The sequence below is a fragment of the Lissotriton helveticus genome, chromosome 3_1 (genome assembly GCF_964261635.1).
Source record: "Lissotriton helveticus chromosome 3_1, aLisHel1.1, whole genome shotgun sequence".
Taxonomy (NCBI): Eukaryota; Metazoa; Chordata; class Amphibia; order Caudata; family Salamandridae; genus Lissotriton; species Lissotriton helveticus.
The window spans coordinates 996,717,370-996,736,322 of NC_136061.1; the positions used below are offsets into that span (position 1 = coordinate 996,717,370).

The window sequence follows — 18,953 nt, forward strand, 5'->3', positions numbered from 1 at the left end:
CAATTAGCATGACAAATCCTAAAATGCTTTGTAACAAGAGTATATCATGTGGTATGAATATCATAATAATGAATCATCACTATTATGGATGGCCACTACAGGTGAACACTGTAAATCCCAGAATGCTTTGTGATAAAAGCATGTAATGTGATGTTTTACCACAATGGTAAACTACAGCTCCCAGAAATATTAGCGATATGATAAGAGAAACAATATTTAGATAGCATGGTGATGGGATTTGTGAAAACGCGATTTTGAAGTCACATCCTGGAGCTCCGCCTATTTTTTTGGAACACAGTTTAAAAAAAAAAAATTATATATATATATATATATATATATATAATATATATATATATATATATATATATATATATATATATATATATATATATATATATATGTATATATATATATGTATATATTTTAAAAAAACCTGCACGAAATAAGAGGTGTCCGTTCCCTTTCTGATTCCAGGGGCACGGGATTGTGAAGAAAAGGTGGTGTAAATATATATATATATATATCTATATATATATATATATAGATATATATATATATAGAAAAGGTGGTGTAAGTATATATATCTACATATATATATATATATGTATGTATATATATATATATATATATATATATATATATATATATATATATATATATATTTACACCACCTTTTCTTCACAATCCCTTGCCCCTGGAATCAGAAAGGGAACGGACACCTCTTATTTCGTGCAGGTTTTTTTCTTTATTTTTCAATCGTGCTCTGCCGGCATGATGCGTCACATGACGTGCTACCAGTTACCATAAAATTTTAAGTGCCAGGTGCCAAAAAAAGGGAAAACAGACTGCCTGTCTGTTTTCTCTACAGCAGTCACAGTGACTCTCAACTTGATGTGGATATTTACCATTACATGTGCCAAATACGTGATAATACCTGTAAAATACAATGACGGTAATATACTTAGTAAAAACATTATTAAAAATTCAATGTTGACAACTCAATATTGTTATTCACAAATGGCATATGGCAACCATCTGTTTCTGTATAAATACAATTTGGCAATGTAATCATAGACTAATACCTAGTTCCCAGCCTAATGCACAGCAACCAGCTAATGTTTTCTATTTACTTATAAAACCATGTGCAAAATACAAATAATACATGTATAAATACACCTAGGTAAACTTACACATGGTTAAAAAATCAGTCCTATGTACATTGATGATGGAAGAAGATTCAAAGCCTAATGCCGTTTATTACCTAACACATGTAAATGGACATATTACTGCTATGGGAGTGCAACCTCCTGTTTTATGCCCTATTACGTGATTTTGCAAAAAGTGCATAGTTAGTGTAAACATGTTTAAAATTATGCAGTACCTGTTTCTAAACCTCACAGATACAGCATGTTAAGTGGTGGTGTGCAATTAGGTTTACCTAGCATACCAAGGACGGCCTGATCGGAACGACCTTAGTAGCATGAAAGGACAAGGAAACAGGGTAAAAAGAAGAAAAAGTGAAAGAGATATATAAAAAAAAGTGAAGTAGCTTTCCTACAAGGATAGGTGAGAATCTGCTACTATCCTCATGATATTTGACTCTGGAATTTGATATAGATGAGATCAGTTAAAAATGTAGGACATATGAGTACGAATTTCTTTACAACCATGTGTGCAAATCCTCTGTCTTGTTGAGGCCATTAGGACTTTTGCAATCTAATTCCAGAATATACTTGGTCTCTAAACGTCTGAGAATGGCCTCCCTGTTTCCACCATGTCTAAGTGTCAGCACGGCATTCACAATGAAGTATCTTAATTTGTCCAAGTCATTGTCATGGAACTCTTTAAAGTGGGTGCCACTGGGTAGGTCACATCAGAGTTAGTGATGACCCTTAAGTGCTGGAGCACTCTCTTGTGGACTTGCAGTTTCGTACTGCCAACGTACTGCAGTCCACAATAGCACTCCAGCACATAGACAGCAAATTCTGATTTGCAGGTCAACAGTTTATCGATTTTACAGGGCTGGCTCTTGAATGGAGAACAGTAAGTAGTTCTGTTAATCTCATACTTGCATGCCCTGCAAGAAGAGCACCTGATCAAACCTTTGTGATCTGTTAGCCAACTTGTACCTGTCTTGACTTCAGGATTGGTGCTAACCACTAATATATGTATATTCACTAAAACCCAAAGGCAGGTGTGATGTTATAGTCAGGTTCAACTTTCACACAAAACACCATAAAAATTCAGCAGCTATAGGTATCTCGAGAAACTATAACTTGTGCCCTAAGGTAACCGTATCTTGCACCCCTGCCAATCACAGTTTTCTCATCAATATTTCATTGCAAATGTTGCAGTGGTATTATCAATGATGTCATAGAAGATGTAATGGCTGATGTAATATCTGGGTAATTACCTGTGCGTGGCAAGGGAGAAAGTTATATTTACCTTAAAGCATGAGTCATAGTAATTATAGATAACTATAGATAACTGTAACTGCTGAATATCTATTTTGTGTGTGTGTACAGTCTGAACCTAACTATAACGTCCCTGTAACATTTGTGTTTTTATTTAATTTGTAAGTTTTTTTAAAATTCTATTTCCCAACCATAACATCCTTATAACCTTTGTTTTTTTCTGTGAAAACCAAACAAAATATATATATATATACACACACATATATATATATATACATATATAAATACATATATATGCATACATATATATGTATATGTATATATATTCATATATAACTGTCCTACCTCCGGTACTCTGAGGCAGTTGGGCGGCAGCAGCCCGTAAAATCCAGCAATCAGTGTCACACAAAGAAAGAACACACCCAGGTACCCTCCAGTGTCCGAATACACACAGTAGTGTAGTTATGGTTAGAACCTAGGGGCCGATTAGGATCGCGGTTTTCCCGCATCCTCCGGGCCGGCGGAAGCCACCGCCGGCCCGGAGGATGCGGGAAAACCGCTGGGGAGGCACAAAAGACCCACCGCCAAATTAGGATGGCGGTGGGTCTCAAAATCGGTCCGCAGCTTTTCCGCCGCGGTCGCCTTCCGACCGCGGCGGAGAAGCTCTAACATGGCTGGCGGTATCTATCAGACACCGCCAGCCATATTAGGATGGCGAAAAACATATGCCTTTCCGCAACGGATTCTCCGCCGTGGAAAGGCATACGGTGAATTCTTTGGGTGCCCGTTGCGGGCCCCCAGGGTGAGTGGGGGGGTGGGGGGTGCACATGGGGGGTACCTATGGTACCCCCCTGCATTTGCGTGCACGAAGCAGCAGGCACCGCGCGGTGCCTGCCACTTTGTGCATGCAAATGCTAAGCATTTATATTTAACCTTGCGGCGGGTGCTGCTTCAAGCAACACCCGCCGCAATGTTAAATATTGAGGATGTGACCGCCAGGCTGGCGGTCAAATCCTAATTGCACTGGAGGGACCGACGCTGCCCCTGCGGACGGTCCCTCCTCCTATAGGGTGGCGGACGGACGCAGGTCCGTCCGCCATCCTAATGAGCCCCCAAGTTATTATAGGGAATAGATTTTTTGGTTCGCCATTTGATGAATCTTCACAAAACATTCCCATAAAAAGGTTTCAGGATGATCTGTTAAGCATGGGCTGAGAAAAAAGGAGGGTGTCCCAAAACACAATTTCCCCATGTAATTTCCATAGGGATTTTTGAAAAGCGCTATAGCCCAAGTGCTTGAACGGAGTGTACCAAACTTGGTAGAAAGCAGAAATTTGTTGTAAATCTGGTCTGTAGTTTTTGAGAAATTAAAGTTTAAAATGTAAGTATATCTAGATGGTTGAGTACCCGGGAGTCTCGCAGGAGTACAAAATAATGCACAGAATTTAGAAGAAATTCAGAAAAACCAGACAAAAAGTGAAATATGAAAGGTCAGACTATAAGATGGTAAGCTGAACATTTACACCTTTGCACAAACATATGTACATACATGGTTTAATGGTTATTATGACAGGATTCAATATGCTAATGAAGGTCTTGATAGATGTGTTATCGAAAAGGTAGTGGTTTCAGGTGCTGTTTCTTATGGTCTATACTCATGAGCCTCTTCAATGAGTCAGTCATAATAAAGAGCTGTTAAATTAATAATCATTTGTATATTCACACCTAAATGTCTTTATATAAGATAGCATCAGAAAACATGAACAAATGCCATTAGCCTAAAGATTAAATTATATACCCTCACATTTATAATTTCTTTTCATATACAAATACCTGTTGTGAAGCTTTGGGTTAAGAAACGAACAGAAGGTTGCAAATTATCTTGCCTTAGGACTGATGATCTGCATTGCAAACATAAATCCTCTGTAATACTGCCCATCACATATGCCCTCCTATAAATCCATGCACAAATTTGATTCATGACTTTGACAGCATACAGGGCCTTTATGATAGCATTGCTGATTATTCGTCCTGACCCATGTAAATTTGGAGATCCTCATGTTAATATAATTTCTTTAGGAAAAGCGTTAGGGTTTTCCCAGTTGTGATGATTCTAACCATAGATTGCTAACAGGTGTAACCCAGTAATCAATACCTTTTACTTTTGTATGCCTTAACCGCATCGATGCGGTGCATTTTCCCGCTGTACGCGGCAATTTCAAAATTACCGCGTTACATGACGAGCTCAGCTCGTCATGAGCGTACGGCAGGTTACGCTCATGACGAGCTGAGCTCGTCATCAGCCCCGAAGGGGTTAATGCAAAAGAAGATCAAATGCTTATTTGCATGCTTAGGAATATCCTGAAAAACCACGTATGTTGATGACACTAAATGACAAAATCATTTGTATTGAACACTCTTTTGCAGAACGAAAAGTACCACCAACCTTTACTAAGAAGTTGTCTGAAGCAGTTGAAGAAACTGAAGGAAGCATGTTTACACTTGAGGGGCGTGTGGCCGGATCTCAGCCATTAGCTGTATCTTGGTTCAAAAACAACCTAGAGGTTGAAGAAACTCCTAACCATGAAGTATCCTTCAAAAACAATGTTGTGTTTCTGCGCATCAAGCAAGCAAGCCAGTCAGACGCTGGGTTATATACATGCAAAGTGTCGAATGAAGCCGGAAGTGTCCTCTGCACATCTTCCATTGTGATTAAAGGTACATCTGTATTATGTTTTGCCTGTAGATATTCTTCCTCTATTTGCCTCAAACACACCTAGAGCTAGTAACCTGTGATTAAACATGCTATCACTCCTAATTGCAATTCTTGAGCATTCATTTGTGACCCCATAAGCAGCCTTACAAATATTATGAATCAAGAAACAATTCTGATCACCCCAAAAATCTATCTAGTTGTTTACCTCAAATGCCAATGAAACAGACCTAAAGACTATATAAATTAGAACTTTTGCAGAAATATTTCTTATACTAAGAGGTGAAACAGATAACAAATGTGATTCTGCATAGTAAGTTTTATTCAAATAGCATTTTATCAGTGTTCACTAGTTACTGATACTGAGTGTGTTCTCCATCTTTTTGAAACATTTTGCAAAAAACTGTTTGACTGTATAAAATTAGAACATATAAATGAAATATGATCTAAAGATCCAAGTGGAGCTTTACAAAATTAGTCAGGTCTAACAGACATAATAACTCTTCACCCCAAACTCCTTTGATCATATTGAAAATGTAGAATGTTTACTATTTCCACAGCCATTTGCTAAACACAGCAAAGGCAAGTGTTGTCACAAAAGATGTACCAAATTTTCTTAATATTTCTGTATGCCAAGTCGATCTACTTAGAGATTCTATTTGAAAGTATGAGAGCAACTCCATAGCATGAATGGGATTTCCAAACATATTACAACATTATTCCTATAATCTTACAAGAATGTATTAGTGATCTAACTGCAAGATTACCAAATACATATCTTTAATCACTTCCTCCTTAATCCACCACATCAAGAAGTGTTACATAACAATAATGTCAAACTAATATGTAATGGATACAATTAGGTTAATATAGACATTCTGTTGGAGTTATATTACATAAACTATCTATTCAAAAGAATATAATGTGATATGGATGAACAACTACGTAGGAAAGTGGGTAATTGGTAGGTGGGGGTATTCACCTTCAGTGATAATACAACAATCACTAATAGGTCCAGTCAAGTCTCAATAAATGAATCCTTGCTCCCCAACCGTTGGTAGCTTGGCAAATGAGCAGTCAGGCTTAACTTAATAGACAGGTAAGTGTGATGCATTTAATATCACCAAACTATAAAATAGGTGAAAGACACAACACATTAAAAATCCACCACAAATTAATACAAATAGAGAATATTTGTATTTTCACCACAATATCATAACAACAAAAATCTAATATAGGGAACTGGAGATATGAATGTTTAAAGATGACATAAACATTTTTGCATTCTAGCGCCAAAAAGCTTAAAGCGCTACTCGCCACCATCTGGTTACTCTGAACCGGGACAAAATCAATGTTTAGGCTAATAACGTTCAAGAGTGTGTTTGATAGTATGAGGGCTAGGTCCTGGTCAAACGTTTACTTTCGGACTCAGGTCCTTATTATGAGTATGGCGGTCCTGGGACCGCTGTACCACCAAAGGCGGTCCGACTACCACCACCCGCCGGACCACCACCCCTGTCTGTCCTATTATGAGTGTGGTGGTGGGACCATCACAAGACCACCACCTTCGCCGGGATCAAGGATCCCACTGCGGTGGAGGTCTTCAAAATGCCTGAATATGCTGTCGGTGCTGATGCCGGCACCACCGAGCATATTACTTCCTACATTTTCACCGCCTATTACATGGCTGGGACACCTCCATGGAAATGGTGGCAGAAATGCAGGTAAGGGGACCCTAACTGGGCCCCCAGTCAATCTGGCCATGGGGGTGTGTGCAGGGGAGCACATGCTGTGCCCCTCTGGATTTGCACCTTCATTTCTGCACAGTGGCATGCACAACACAGTGCATGCCACACACTGCAGGAACGCGCTGCAGGCTCTTTCACAGAGGTGGTATGCTTGTCCAGCTCTCCTATGACCCTAACATACTATTGCAGTGAGCACCACCCGCACGCCCTGGATTAAACTCGTAATTCGGTGGGTGGGTGTGCCATGGGTTTGGCGGTCTTCCTGGAACCGCAGCAGTGTTGGTCCCAGCTGAAGAACACTAAACACGTAATGAGTCCCTTTGTCTTTTTCTTGGGGCTTTTCTCTGATCAACTGGCTCATCTGCGGGAACTTGGGCTTCTTGGATCCAATGTTCAATTAAACAGTGGCAGCCTGCTGCAGCGTGATGCCTCGCTGAGCCTCTGGAAAAAGTTACACTGCGTCGACAACGGTGGTTTGACTCGATGTCGAGCCGCCCCCCTCCTGGAGCTTTTCTACACATTTTTGCAGAAAGTTTCTGAGCTTTGAAATTGAAACGTTTCTTGATGTCTTTAGGGAAAATGAATGTCTACTAGCTCAGTCCAGACACTCTGGATAGCCTCTTGTGGGCCTGGACTCAATTTCTCACAATGCACCTGCGTGGCCCAAGAAAAATCCAGTTGTAACTGATCAACTGGGGTGATCATCGCTTTGGTTTTGCTGCTGACTTCTCCCAGCTTTGATGTATCTGTTGCTGATCAGGGAGTCCACTTTTTTCCTTTGAGTGAGGCACAGCCCTTTCTTTTCTTGGGCCTTGAGAGTGCAGCAGGTGCAGTCTTTTTTAATACAAGCCTTCCGTGGTGCAGTCTTGGGGTCCATCAGGGCAGTCCTTCTTCTGATGTTTCAGACAGTGTTCTGGTGAGCTCCATATACCATATTTATCCTTCATTCTGGAATAGCAAGAGAGGGGACAATCCAATTAATAGAGGTAAAGTTACCTCCACCTGCTGTTACCACTTCCTACATTTTAGACTCAAAATGTACTTGGTGCTGGAATTTCACAACAATCAATATGGAGAAAATCTCTCCGTGATGTGTGTGTCTGTGTAACCCAAACCAAAGGTGTGGCTTACAGCTGACTACACCCCCTTCCAACCCCTTACATTATCTAATTGGGGGTCTCCCATGTGGTGGAGCTCAAGGTAGTGGGGGTCGCCTAGGTACTATGACATCAGTTCTCCTGCCTTTGAAATCCAGCTCATCTCCACAGCCCCCTTCCTCTCCAGGAAGTAAATCTCCTACAACCAAATGGCTGTTTTGTTGCAGCCCCATGCCTGTTCACATCTACTCAGAGAGTAGCTTGACTAAGGCTATCAAAGGCTTGCCAATCCGAAGAGGCTGCTACAGGGCTATTTGGGGTAACTTCAGGATAGTAAGTTATAAAACTACTTTCTTATAATCATTACATTAGATCTAACTTTGGCAAGTTGTTGGATTTAATGTGATCACTGTTTTAATACCTCGGCTGATGTTGCTAGCTAGCTCCAATGCAAAGATAGACTTTAATAAGTTTAATAAAGCCTTCCCGATGTAAGCCTCTTGGGCTAGCTGCACTACAATAGGGAAAAACGACGTTGGCTGTATTTCCATACCAGGGCTTATAAAACAGCCCTTTTATTGTATGTGCTTTTTATATCAATGCAGCCTACCCTTGAGGAACCTCGGGAAGACCTTAGAGAGACTTATAACTAGTAGAAAAGCAGTTGGTTAGCAGAGCCCAAGGCACTTTCAGAGTAGGTAACCACCAGCAGTCAAAAAATGGGGGTGGCCACAGCAAAATTGATGACTCTTCTGCAGACATGAAGAAATATACTGTTGTCATGCACCTTTCAACTCATACACCCATCCACTCACTCACTCACTCTCTAGCTTTACCATTTAAATCCTTTATTGTTCTAAGCCACCTTTTCATGGATCAACATAAAATACATTGTTCAGTTTTAAATAATCGACTACCCCATGATTAAAAAAAGGCATCTAGCTACATCAAGATATACATTACATTTTCAAAATATTCATATTTAGAATGTGACCACTGTGACAACCAATGTTAGACTATTTCTACTGTTGAACAAAGCACTCAATAACTTGTTACTTAAGGAAGAATGCATTTCCATTCCAGAGCCCAAAACACCTCCAGTGTTTGATCAGCCTCTAGAACCAATGACGGTAACCGAAGGAGAGACCTTGCTACTGACTTGTCATGTCCAGGGATCACAGCCAATCAAAGTCCAATGGCTTAAAGCTGGGAAGGAAATAAAATCATCAGATAAATGCAAGCTGAGCTTTATCAAGGGAACAGCCAGTATGGAACTGAAAGCTGTTGTTAAAACTGATTCTGGCGATTACTTGTGCAAAGCTACTAATGTTGCAGGAAGCGATACTTCCAAAGCAAAAGTTTCCATCAAAGGTAAGTGACATGAGATGCTGTTTTGGAAATATTCTGATATCAGGTTTGACCATTTACTGAACTGATAAAATACATTCCCAATGGTAAAATGAATAATAATTCTTTAAAAGAATAAGTCTGTATGTAACACAATTCTAACTGAACAGATATCTGTTGTGATAAGCTATCCTTTATCCGGTTATTGCAATTCTATATTGGCCTCATAGCATTCGCCACAAACCTTCGCTGCATATTAATTATGGGAAACTCCCATATGGAATTTAAAACAATGCTTCATCTGGTACAAGCTGGTTCCACTCCTTCACATAAACATATGTTATGAACGGAGTACTTTAACAATTTTACAGCTGTGAGCAAGGCCAACATGTCCGAAACATTAGCTAGTCTCCATATACTAAATAACACAAACAGTACTGGGTTTACCTCACAGCCAGTGGTTAATTTGTAAAAATATAAGTGCCATGGCTCTTGCCAGGGGGAAGCTTGCACCAGCCTCTTTCTCATGTTACCGCTGTCTAAAATTGAACAACCACGAAAGTGGGGCGTGTATGTGGTGTAGTGGCCAGAGCTGCCGACTTGGCAGCGGGAGTTCGAGTCTCAGGTCGACTCAACATCCTCTTTCTGGGCAAATCACTTCATCTCCTCGTGCATAAATGTCCTTAACTGGTGCTCATGAAAAGAAACTGTGCTGAGCACCAAAAACCACCAGCTCAAATTAAGGAATTAACAAAGGCCAGAAGGTTGCTTCCTCTAAGAATACACATTGTCAGTGCGCACCTTGATGCTTTCCTGCCCACCAATGTTACCATCAGAATACCCACTTCTGTTCCCTCAGCTAAACTGCAACTGAAGAGCACTGCACACATAGAATAACACTGTTCTCAATATTTCCCGTATTGTAGGATTGGCAGCTTTACTCTACCGTTTCAGATCATAAACTCAGAACATTTAGTGCTAGAAATGCTGTGTTTTCTTCAGTCCATTTTATTGTCCGCGCACTTTAGGATTGTTGTTAGTTTTTTCCTTTACAAAGAATATGCCTCTAGCTTACTGACTTTTTTGATAATTGTGGCTAATTGAATCTTGCCAACTGTGGCATACTAGTGCTTAAGGCCTGACCTGCTCCATAGTGGTAGACAATTGATCCAAGGACGCTAGGGCTCACCAGTGTATGCATATTAATAAACTTATATGCATTACATTTTTCAGCGCTACATGGCTACTCACGGTGGTCAAATTCACAACACCGCATTCGTCATTGCAGTATTGGCAGCAGAGCAGCATGTCCTCCTTGTTGTGGCCTGTGTGCTGGAAGAAGTCCCACATGCTGAAGGACTTGCCGATTTGGGGTTTGGAGTTGTCGGCAAGGCCTAGGTCCTGCAAGTAGTCACTGTCGCGCTCCTCATCATCTAAGCCCAGGAGCTGGTCTGCCCACAGCATGTCATTTTTTGTGATATAGTTATAGTGGCAGATGGCGATGGCGGGTGATCGTCACAGTGCTCTCTTTCTCATCCAGGGTGGTGACTTGGTGGAACTTGGAGTAGTACTGCGGCTCTAGTTGCTTTTATGCAGCAAGTAAATTGAAAATATAAAAGTTATACCTGTGTTAATTGCGGGCGCCAGCACTCGTGTATATTCACTTCTCCTGGACGTTAAAACGTTTATTGACAACCCTGTTCACTTTCAGCATGCCGTGCCTCAGCTTAGCCAAGAGACCGCCCTCGGCCATTGTTAAACGGAAATGAAACAATGTTCAGTAAAAGGCATATGCAATCTGCGGACGTGACATCACTACCGTGATGACAACGCTCTTGCAGTATGCGTGGACGAGGGTGGGGCTTCCTATGAGGACATACCAGGAGGCATACCAGGCAGCAGCCACAGAAGGAGAGCAGAAATGTATTTTAATAATTACCGGAACATCGATCTGCTGGAAGAGAAAAATCATATAGACCTGGCCCAGTAAAATCAGCGCTGGTGCAGAGCACTGGAAAGCACCGCCACAAATGAAGCACTGCACACAGTATATCTCTTTATTTATTATGTACTAAAATGAGTGACTTACCTCTATCTATCTATCTATCTATCTATCTATCTATCTATCTATCTATCTATCTATCTATCTATCTATCTATCTAGATTATCTATCTATCTATCTATCTATCTATCTATCTATCTCTATATCTATCTAGATTATCTATCTATCTATCAGATAGATAGATAGATAGATAGATAGATAGATAGATAGATAGATAGATAGATAGATAGATAGATAGATAGATAGAGAGAGACAAATAGATAGATGCTCTTTTACAATAAATATATTATTGTAATCAAGTAAAAACACAAGTTGATGGACGGATCGCCGCCTCGCCAGTATTGAATGGCTTCTCTCCACCTTACTACAGGGCATGAATTTCATCCTACCCAACATCTCGTCTCTCTCCCTCCACCTCCTCCAGCCTATCCTCCCCCTCACACCCTCCTTTGGCCTCCGAATCCCCAGTCCCCGAAGCAGTCAGTCTCCCCCTATATCCCCAGGCCCCTAGACCAAGAAGGACTTCGGAAGCCATGTCCCCGGAGGAAGCGATCGAGCTGGCCTCCTCCTATTCCTCCCCCCCAACCTCGACTTGCACTCCGCAATCCAGGTAATCACCGGGACCAGAACAGAAATTCCTGTCCTGAAACCCCTTAGACCCCCTTTCTCCCTCATCACCATCCCCACGGAACCCATGAAAGAGACCCTCCGCACAAACTACATGCTCATAAACTGCAGGACTGCCACGAAACACGCTACAGAACTAGCCAAAACCATTCTCTCCCATGACATTGACATTGCCTTCATCACCGAGACCTGGCTCAACGACTCCTCCTTTCTGATCCTGGATATACTCATTCCCCCGGGTTTCTCTATCATCAAGAAAGATAGAATAGACCAAAAAGGCAGAGGCATGGCAATCATCCACAACAATAACCTATTGGTGTCCGAAACCGATAACTTCATGTACAACTCATTTGAATGCCTAACCGCCAACATCAAAACCTCCAAGAATAACCTAGTGCTCTGCCACCTCCTATACCATCCCCCAGGCAACTCCGTCACGTTCTCAGAACACCTGTCTGACCTAATCCCACATTGCTCTCTCTGAGATACCAACAACGTCATTCTAGGCGACCTTAACCTCCACTGGAATGACAAAAACAGTGCTTTTGAACAAAGCCTAAATTACCTTCTCCTTTCCAACAACCTCACCAACACTGTTCTCAAGAAACCCGCAACAAAGGAGCTATCCTGGATGCCATCATTGCCAATCATGACTCGCTCACCATAGATCACATCCTGCCGGGCAACTGGTCAGACCATCACCTTATCCTATTCCGCCTCCCTCATCTAACCCTGCCTCTGCCCTCCATCTCTAACCCCCTATCATGGTCAAGAAACCTATCGCAGATCAACACAGAGGAATTAGAAGAGAAAATATCCTCCCCCCTGCCCATCTCCCCGGAAGGCCTCTCCACCGAAGAACTCACAACCCACTACAACGTTACCATGTCCTCCATCCTTGAAGAACTAGCCCCCTTGAAACTGAAAAAAGCCAGGAACATTCCCTCTAGATCCCGGTTCTATAAGGACATTAATGAGGAAAGAAGACAACTTAGAGCCTCTGAATGTCTCTGGAAAAAGGACCCATCCTCCAATCATCTCGAGGAACTCAGAGCAGCAAGAAGAAAGTACAAACAACATATCAATAACGAAAAATCCAACTTTTTCTGCTCCGCGCTGGACAAGGCCAAAAACAGACCAAGAGAACTCTTTGACATCATTAGAAAACAAACATCCAAGCCAACGACTAGCCTTGTCCAGCCCTCAAAAACCTTATGTGACAATTTCGCCAACTTCTTTAACAAAAAAATCAACTTGATCGAACTCTCTATGGACCTTAAAGAATGCTCTCCAACAAGCGAAATCACCTCGAAAAGGCAACCAGCAACAACCTGGTCTTCCTTTGACCTCATCTCAGAAGCAGAGATCCTCAAATTTATCTCCTCCTCTAAGCCATCGTCTCACAACCTCGACCCCATTCCCTCTCAAATAGTCAAAGAACAGAAACTCTCCCTGGCTCCTCTTTGGTGCGAAATCATAAACAGCTCCCTAAAAACTGGCACCATTCCTGACTCCTTTAAAGTCGGTCAAGTCACCCCTCTTCTGAAAAAAACAGGCTTAGACGCAACCGATCTGAACAATTTCAGGCCTATCTCCAATCTCCCTTTTCTTGCCAAAGCCCTCGAAAAATGTGTCCTCCGTCAACTGAACAAACATATTGACAACATAAATCTGCTGGACCACCACCAATCATGTTTCAGAAAAGGCTACAGCACCGAAACTGCAATCCTCAACATCATGGATGACATCTTCAACTCCCTCGACGCAGGCCACTGCTGTCTCCTCATCCTCCTAGACTTGTCAGCTGCTTTTGACACTGTAGACCACAGCCTTCTCATCAAAGCTCTCAAAGAACGGGTTGGCGCAGACGAAGTGGTCCTCCAGTGGTTCTTCTCCTTCTTCCACAACCGCTCCCAAAGAGTGAAAATCAAACCCTTTGCCTCCGAACTCGTCCCCGTAAACAGAGGTGTCCCTCAAGGCTCCATTCTCTCCCCTCAAATGTTCAACATAAACATGGAACCTCTCACCTCCGTTCTAAAAAAAGCGAATATCCCCTTTCATCTCTATGCAGAAGATACACAGATCTACCTGGAAACCTCCTCCCTTAATGACATTCAAGGACTCAACAATACCCTCAAAGAAGATCCTCCTCGTCTCCAACAAAGAAGAAAACTCGCAAATTGTTGAATGGTTGAAAGCCATTGACTCCCTCAACGGAAATCTCACTCTGGCAACCTCGGTCAAATTACTGGGAATAATCCTTGACCACAAACTATCCATTTCAAGTCACATCAAGAACTCCGCCAAGAGCACCTTCCTCAATCTGAAGCTCCTCAACAGAATCAAACCCCACATCCCTCCTGCCGACATCAAGCAAGCCACCCAATCACTGGTGTTGTCCAGATTGGACTACGGGAACGCAGTTCTCTCCGGTACAGCTCTTTCTCACCTAGCCCCGCTCAAAACCACCCTCAATGCTGCAGCCAGAATGGTCACCGGAATCAAGAAATTTAACCACATTACTCCTGCTCTCAGAGATCTTAAATGGCTCCCAGTTGAAATGCGGGCCAGCTTCAGAACTGCCTGGCTCACACACAAAGCCCTACACACAGGGAAACCGGAATACTTAGCCTCCAAACTCAAGAAAGCCGGACAAGCAAGAAGCCTCAGGAGTTCCAACTCCCTCCTACTCATTCCCCAAAAAACGCGTAAACAAAAGACTGCTGCCCGCTCTTTTGCAGGAAATGCTTCGAAAATCGTGAACGCCATCCCAGTCAACATCAGAACCACCCCTTCTTTTCCAAAATTCAAAAGCCTCCTAAAAACCTTCTATCTCAACCGCGCCTTCCCGAATGCAATTACGTGATGCTCTCACCACCACAGGCTATCACCGGACAGCGCGCCCTCAGTGGGCAGCCTTTCAGCCATTGAATTCAAACACTTCCCACCTCCTACCCTCTCTCTGAACTCTCATCCCCTGGGTTGGCACCGCGAAGAGATCTTTTCCTGCATAAGTCTTGCCTTTTCCTGGGATTGAGACTACCTTCTGACCCCTCGTCCTCATTGCCACACCTCAACCTCCTCAACCTCTCTACCTCAACGGCGCACCTTGGGCACTCAGCAGATCTGTAACGCTTCCTCTTGAACTTTTTCTTCCTCAATGGCACTCCTCCGACACCCAGCAGAACTGTTAAGCTTCCTTTTTGAACTTTTCTTCCTACCACGCCTTTGTCCTGTATTTTGTTATAAATATTTCTTTGTTATAAATGTTTTTATGCTGTAAAGCGCTTCGATACCCTTGGGTCTGGCTAGCGCTTTAGAAAACCTCTAATTAATAAATAAATCATAAATATATGTAAATGGATGCATTCATAGGTTAAGCAAACATTAATTCAAAGTTTAATTAGGCACTTACTATTCCCTGTCCATGATCAAACCGTTATTTGTCTTCACATTTGTAAAGGTGACTATACCATGTTATCAGAAAATTGTTTTCTTCTTTACAGAAAAACCAGCTGTTGTTCCAGTGGTGAAAAAAGCACCCATTGATGGAAAGCTCTTCTTTAAATCAGAACCTGGCAGCATTAAAGTAACAGAAAGTAAGCATTTTATGATCTTGGGATCGTCTTAAGGACACAAATTCTTATATGTAACTTTTAGTCATGAGAAAATAAGATAGACTAATTCAGCATTGTTTTGCTTTTTGCCAGAGAGTACAGCCACATTCATAGCCAAGGTTGGTGGTGACCCAATTCCCAATGTTAAATGGGTAAAAGGAAAATGGAGACAACTGAACCAAGGAGGCCGCATTCTTGTACAGCAGAAGGGAGAAGAAGCCAAACTAGAAATTAAAGATGTAACCAAAACTGACTCTGGCCAGTACAGATGCATAGCTGTCAACAAGCATGGCGAAATTGAATGCAGCACAAGCTTGCAGGTTGAGGAAAGAAAGCAGGAGACAATAGAGGGAGACCTTCGAGCTAAGCTAAAGAAGTAAGTATAAAATTGAAGAAATTATAGGATGTACATTTACAAGTTTATCTAGTTACCTGTTGATAGGTTGTTATGCACTTCAACAACATGAACACCATCGTGGTTTCGTAAGGATGAACTGCGTTAGTGAAGGTCAGCTAGTAACATGAACCCAGCAGAGGTCAGTAGCAGTGTCCAGTGCAGGTGTACTTGGAGCTGATCAGTTGGAAATGCAGGAAAAGGGCCTCTTGGCGCTTGTTGTGTCCCTGTAGTACAAACAGGAGGTCAGCCTTGGAGTTCACTTCTTTGTACTAGGTACAAGATGGAGTACAGGTCCAGTCTTTAGGGTTCTTTTCATGTCACCGGCAGCAGGTATAGTCTTCTGCCCTTCCACAGATCAAAAAATTGTTCTTAAGAGGGTATTGTGGGTGCCAAATTTATGCCTGGTGCAATTCTGTGGGGGTGACTCTTGGCCCTTCCCTAACCAATGAGATAAAAGCTTACAAGGGTAACCCTGCCCACGTTTGCAGCACTTCCTTTGTGCCTTACTGCAAGCATTTCCAGTGTCCCTTTCTGCCCAAAACCAACATGGCAAGACCTTTCTTCCCCTGTAACAAAGCTCCACTGTAAAGATGTGGCTAGGAAAATGTGTATCCCCTCCTCTGTAGTCATTCAAAACTGGTATTGGGGTCAGACCCTCTCCCAGATTTCATTTTCACTATTTTGACACGCTGAGAGGACAAAGGAAGGTGGCAGGCCCAGGTGTTAGCTACATCTGCCTGTGACAGGGCCAGCCTCTTCAAAGTTAATTAAGTTCCTGGGCACAGCTCAAATGGTCAGCCTGCCAGTGGACCAGAACACACCTGAGGCCTTTGTCTCAGCACTGGGAGCAAGTTCACAGCTCATCAAAGGGGGTTATTCAGCTCCTGTGTGATAACTTAATGCTCATGCAAAGGGTATTCTTTTGGCTTTAGGCAGGTAACTAGCCACTTTCTAAAATAACCTGTTCTAAAACATTTATTAGAAATTGGGCTTTACCAGTGATGGGGCTTGTATTAAATATTTCATAAATTCCAAGAATAAACTCTGTAGCTGTTTTTCGTGGACAGAGATATTACATTTAATATTGTATCCTAATGCTTTCCTATGGAACAGCTCACCCTACTACAATGAAAATAGCATTTTGTCCCCTTTCACCGTAAGAAAATGCTTAACATTTAATGTTTAAATGTCCTACCTTTAAATACCATGCACCCTGCCTTATGGCTTAGAGGCCTACTCAGGAGTGATTTATAACATTTAAAAAGAGGGGTTAGGCCATTCAAAAGAGGTTATTTTGACAGGTTGAATGTGATGATAATACCTGCACAGTCAGGCTATACATGGCAGGCCTGCAGTAATGTTTGTATTGTCACTGCAGTGGGTGGCAAAAGGGTTGCTGCACTAATGACATTTAACTTACAGGCCTTGGGTACACTTTAGGTACCATATACTAGGGACTGATGGGTAAGTTCAATATGGCAATGGGGGTAAGCAACTTTCATCCTTTTGAAAGGGGGAGCACTGCAACTTTACCTCTGGTTAGCAGCAGTAAGATGCACAGTGTACCACAGCCAGCAAAAGCAGTCAAGCCAAAATCTGTGAATAAGCCACACAAAGATGGTAATTTCCAACAATTTAATAATGTATTTACATTTTTTTACAAGATAAAAAATGGGGGTAGGAAGAGGGATATGCTAGGTCCACCCTCCTATGTCACATGTAGTCCAACAAAATCTGAGATCTCAGATAAAGAACCTAGCAGGAGAAAATCGCTCAGTTATAGGCTAAAAAATCTAGCTAAGAAAGGAAAAATGTCCTTTCTTGAGTCCCCTCACTCACCAGGGTTTCCCCACAGTGACATGCTTCATCATAGGGGCCATCTCAACCTGCTGTGGGTTGAGGCATGCTACGGCTTGCGGAGATACATAGGAGCACTATTTGTGAGGAACTATGTGTGGTGCAGTGGTGTGTATGGAGTGGAGTGACTTAAAAATATCCAACTGGTGAGCGTAATAACTTTTTATTCTTGCTCCTAGTTGATATATTAAAAATGGGGTAAGTCTCTAGGGGGCCTGTTTGCAATGAGTCAGGTGTACCTAGTGGACGTCAACATGCTCTTCTTCAGAACAGGCACAGGGTCCAGCCCTGTTTCTACCACTCCTTAAGTGACCTAAATGAAGGAAAAAATGGAATTGTGCTGCAACTAATAAGCATGCACCATTAATACATATGATTTACTAACGTAGTATCTTGGTTAGAAAGCAACAATGTGCCTCATGGTCCTGGAGGGGCTGGGAGGTTCTCGAGCATTGTAGGAGAAATCCTCTCTGGCGTGTTCACCTAGTGTATCCCTCGAGACCGCATATGCTTGTTGGAGTGCATGAGCTAAAGTCCACAAGTTATTGGACTTTAAAATTAGGCACTGGCCCATTGATTATGGTATGGTTTGTCTTTATATCAAATGCCACTATATCATAAGGCGCAACACCGCCATCACTACATTGTGAGTTATTATATAATCTCAGGAGGAAGCGGACTTTCCTATCCTCCTATTTTAATGTATTTGCTCTTAACCCTATCCTCAACATATTTATATTATTTTTAACATTTTAGCCTCCCAAAATGTAACATGACAGAGCAGTGCCCCATGAAGCAGTGGACTTGATGTGGGTGTGGATTACCATAATTGGCAGAACTGGTGAAAGCTCAGATGGGAAAATGACAAAACAAAAATAATCAAATTAGAAATACAGGGGTATCTGCTAAAGGGTGGGCATTTATAAAGATGTGATATATCGACAACAGAACTGTGAGTAACTGGGTATAGTATACCTAAGTATGTTTCTTCGAGCAGGATATATTTAAGTCTTTTTTGTATGTGATTGCCTCAAAATGTAATTCAGGGTGATAATTTGTTTAAAAATGACACTC

At 41.9% G+C, this 18,953-nt stretch overlaps 1 protein-coding gene across 1 annotated transcript in view; it reads left to right on the forward strand.

Moving 5' to 3' along the window:
* The window catches only part of TTN (titin), a 379,890-nt gene that overhangs the window by 134,992 nt on the left and 225,945 nt on the right, over nt 1–18,953 (forward strand). The window contains exons 66-69 of the mRNA XM_078681496.1: nt 4,842–5,132; nt 9,056–9,343; nt 15,515–15,607; nt 15,719–16,001. Coding sequence (XP_078537622.1) covers nt 4,842–5,132; nt 9,056–9,343; nt 15,515–15,607; nt 15,719–16,001 — 955 coding nt within the window. The remainder of the gene's footprint in view (nt 1–4,841; nt 5,133–9,055; nt 9,344–15,514; nt 15,608–15,718; nt 16,002–18,953) is intronic.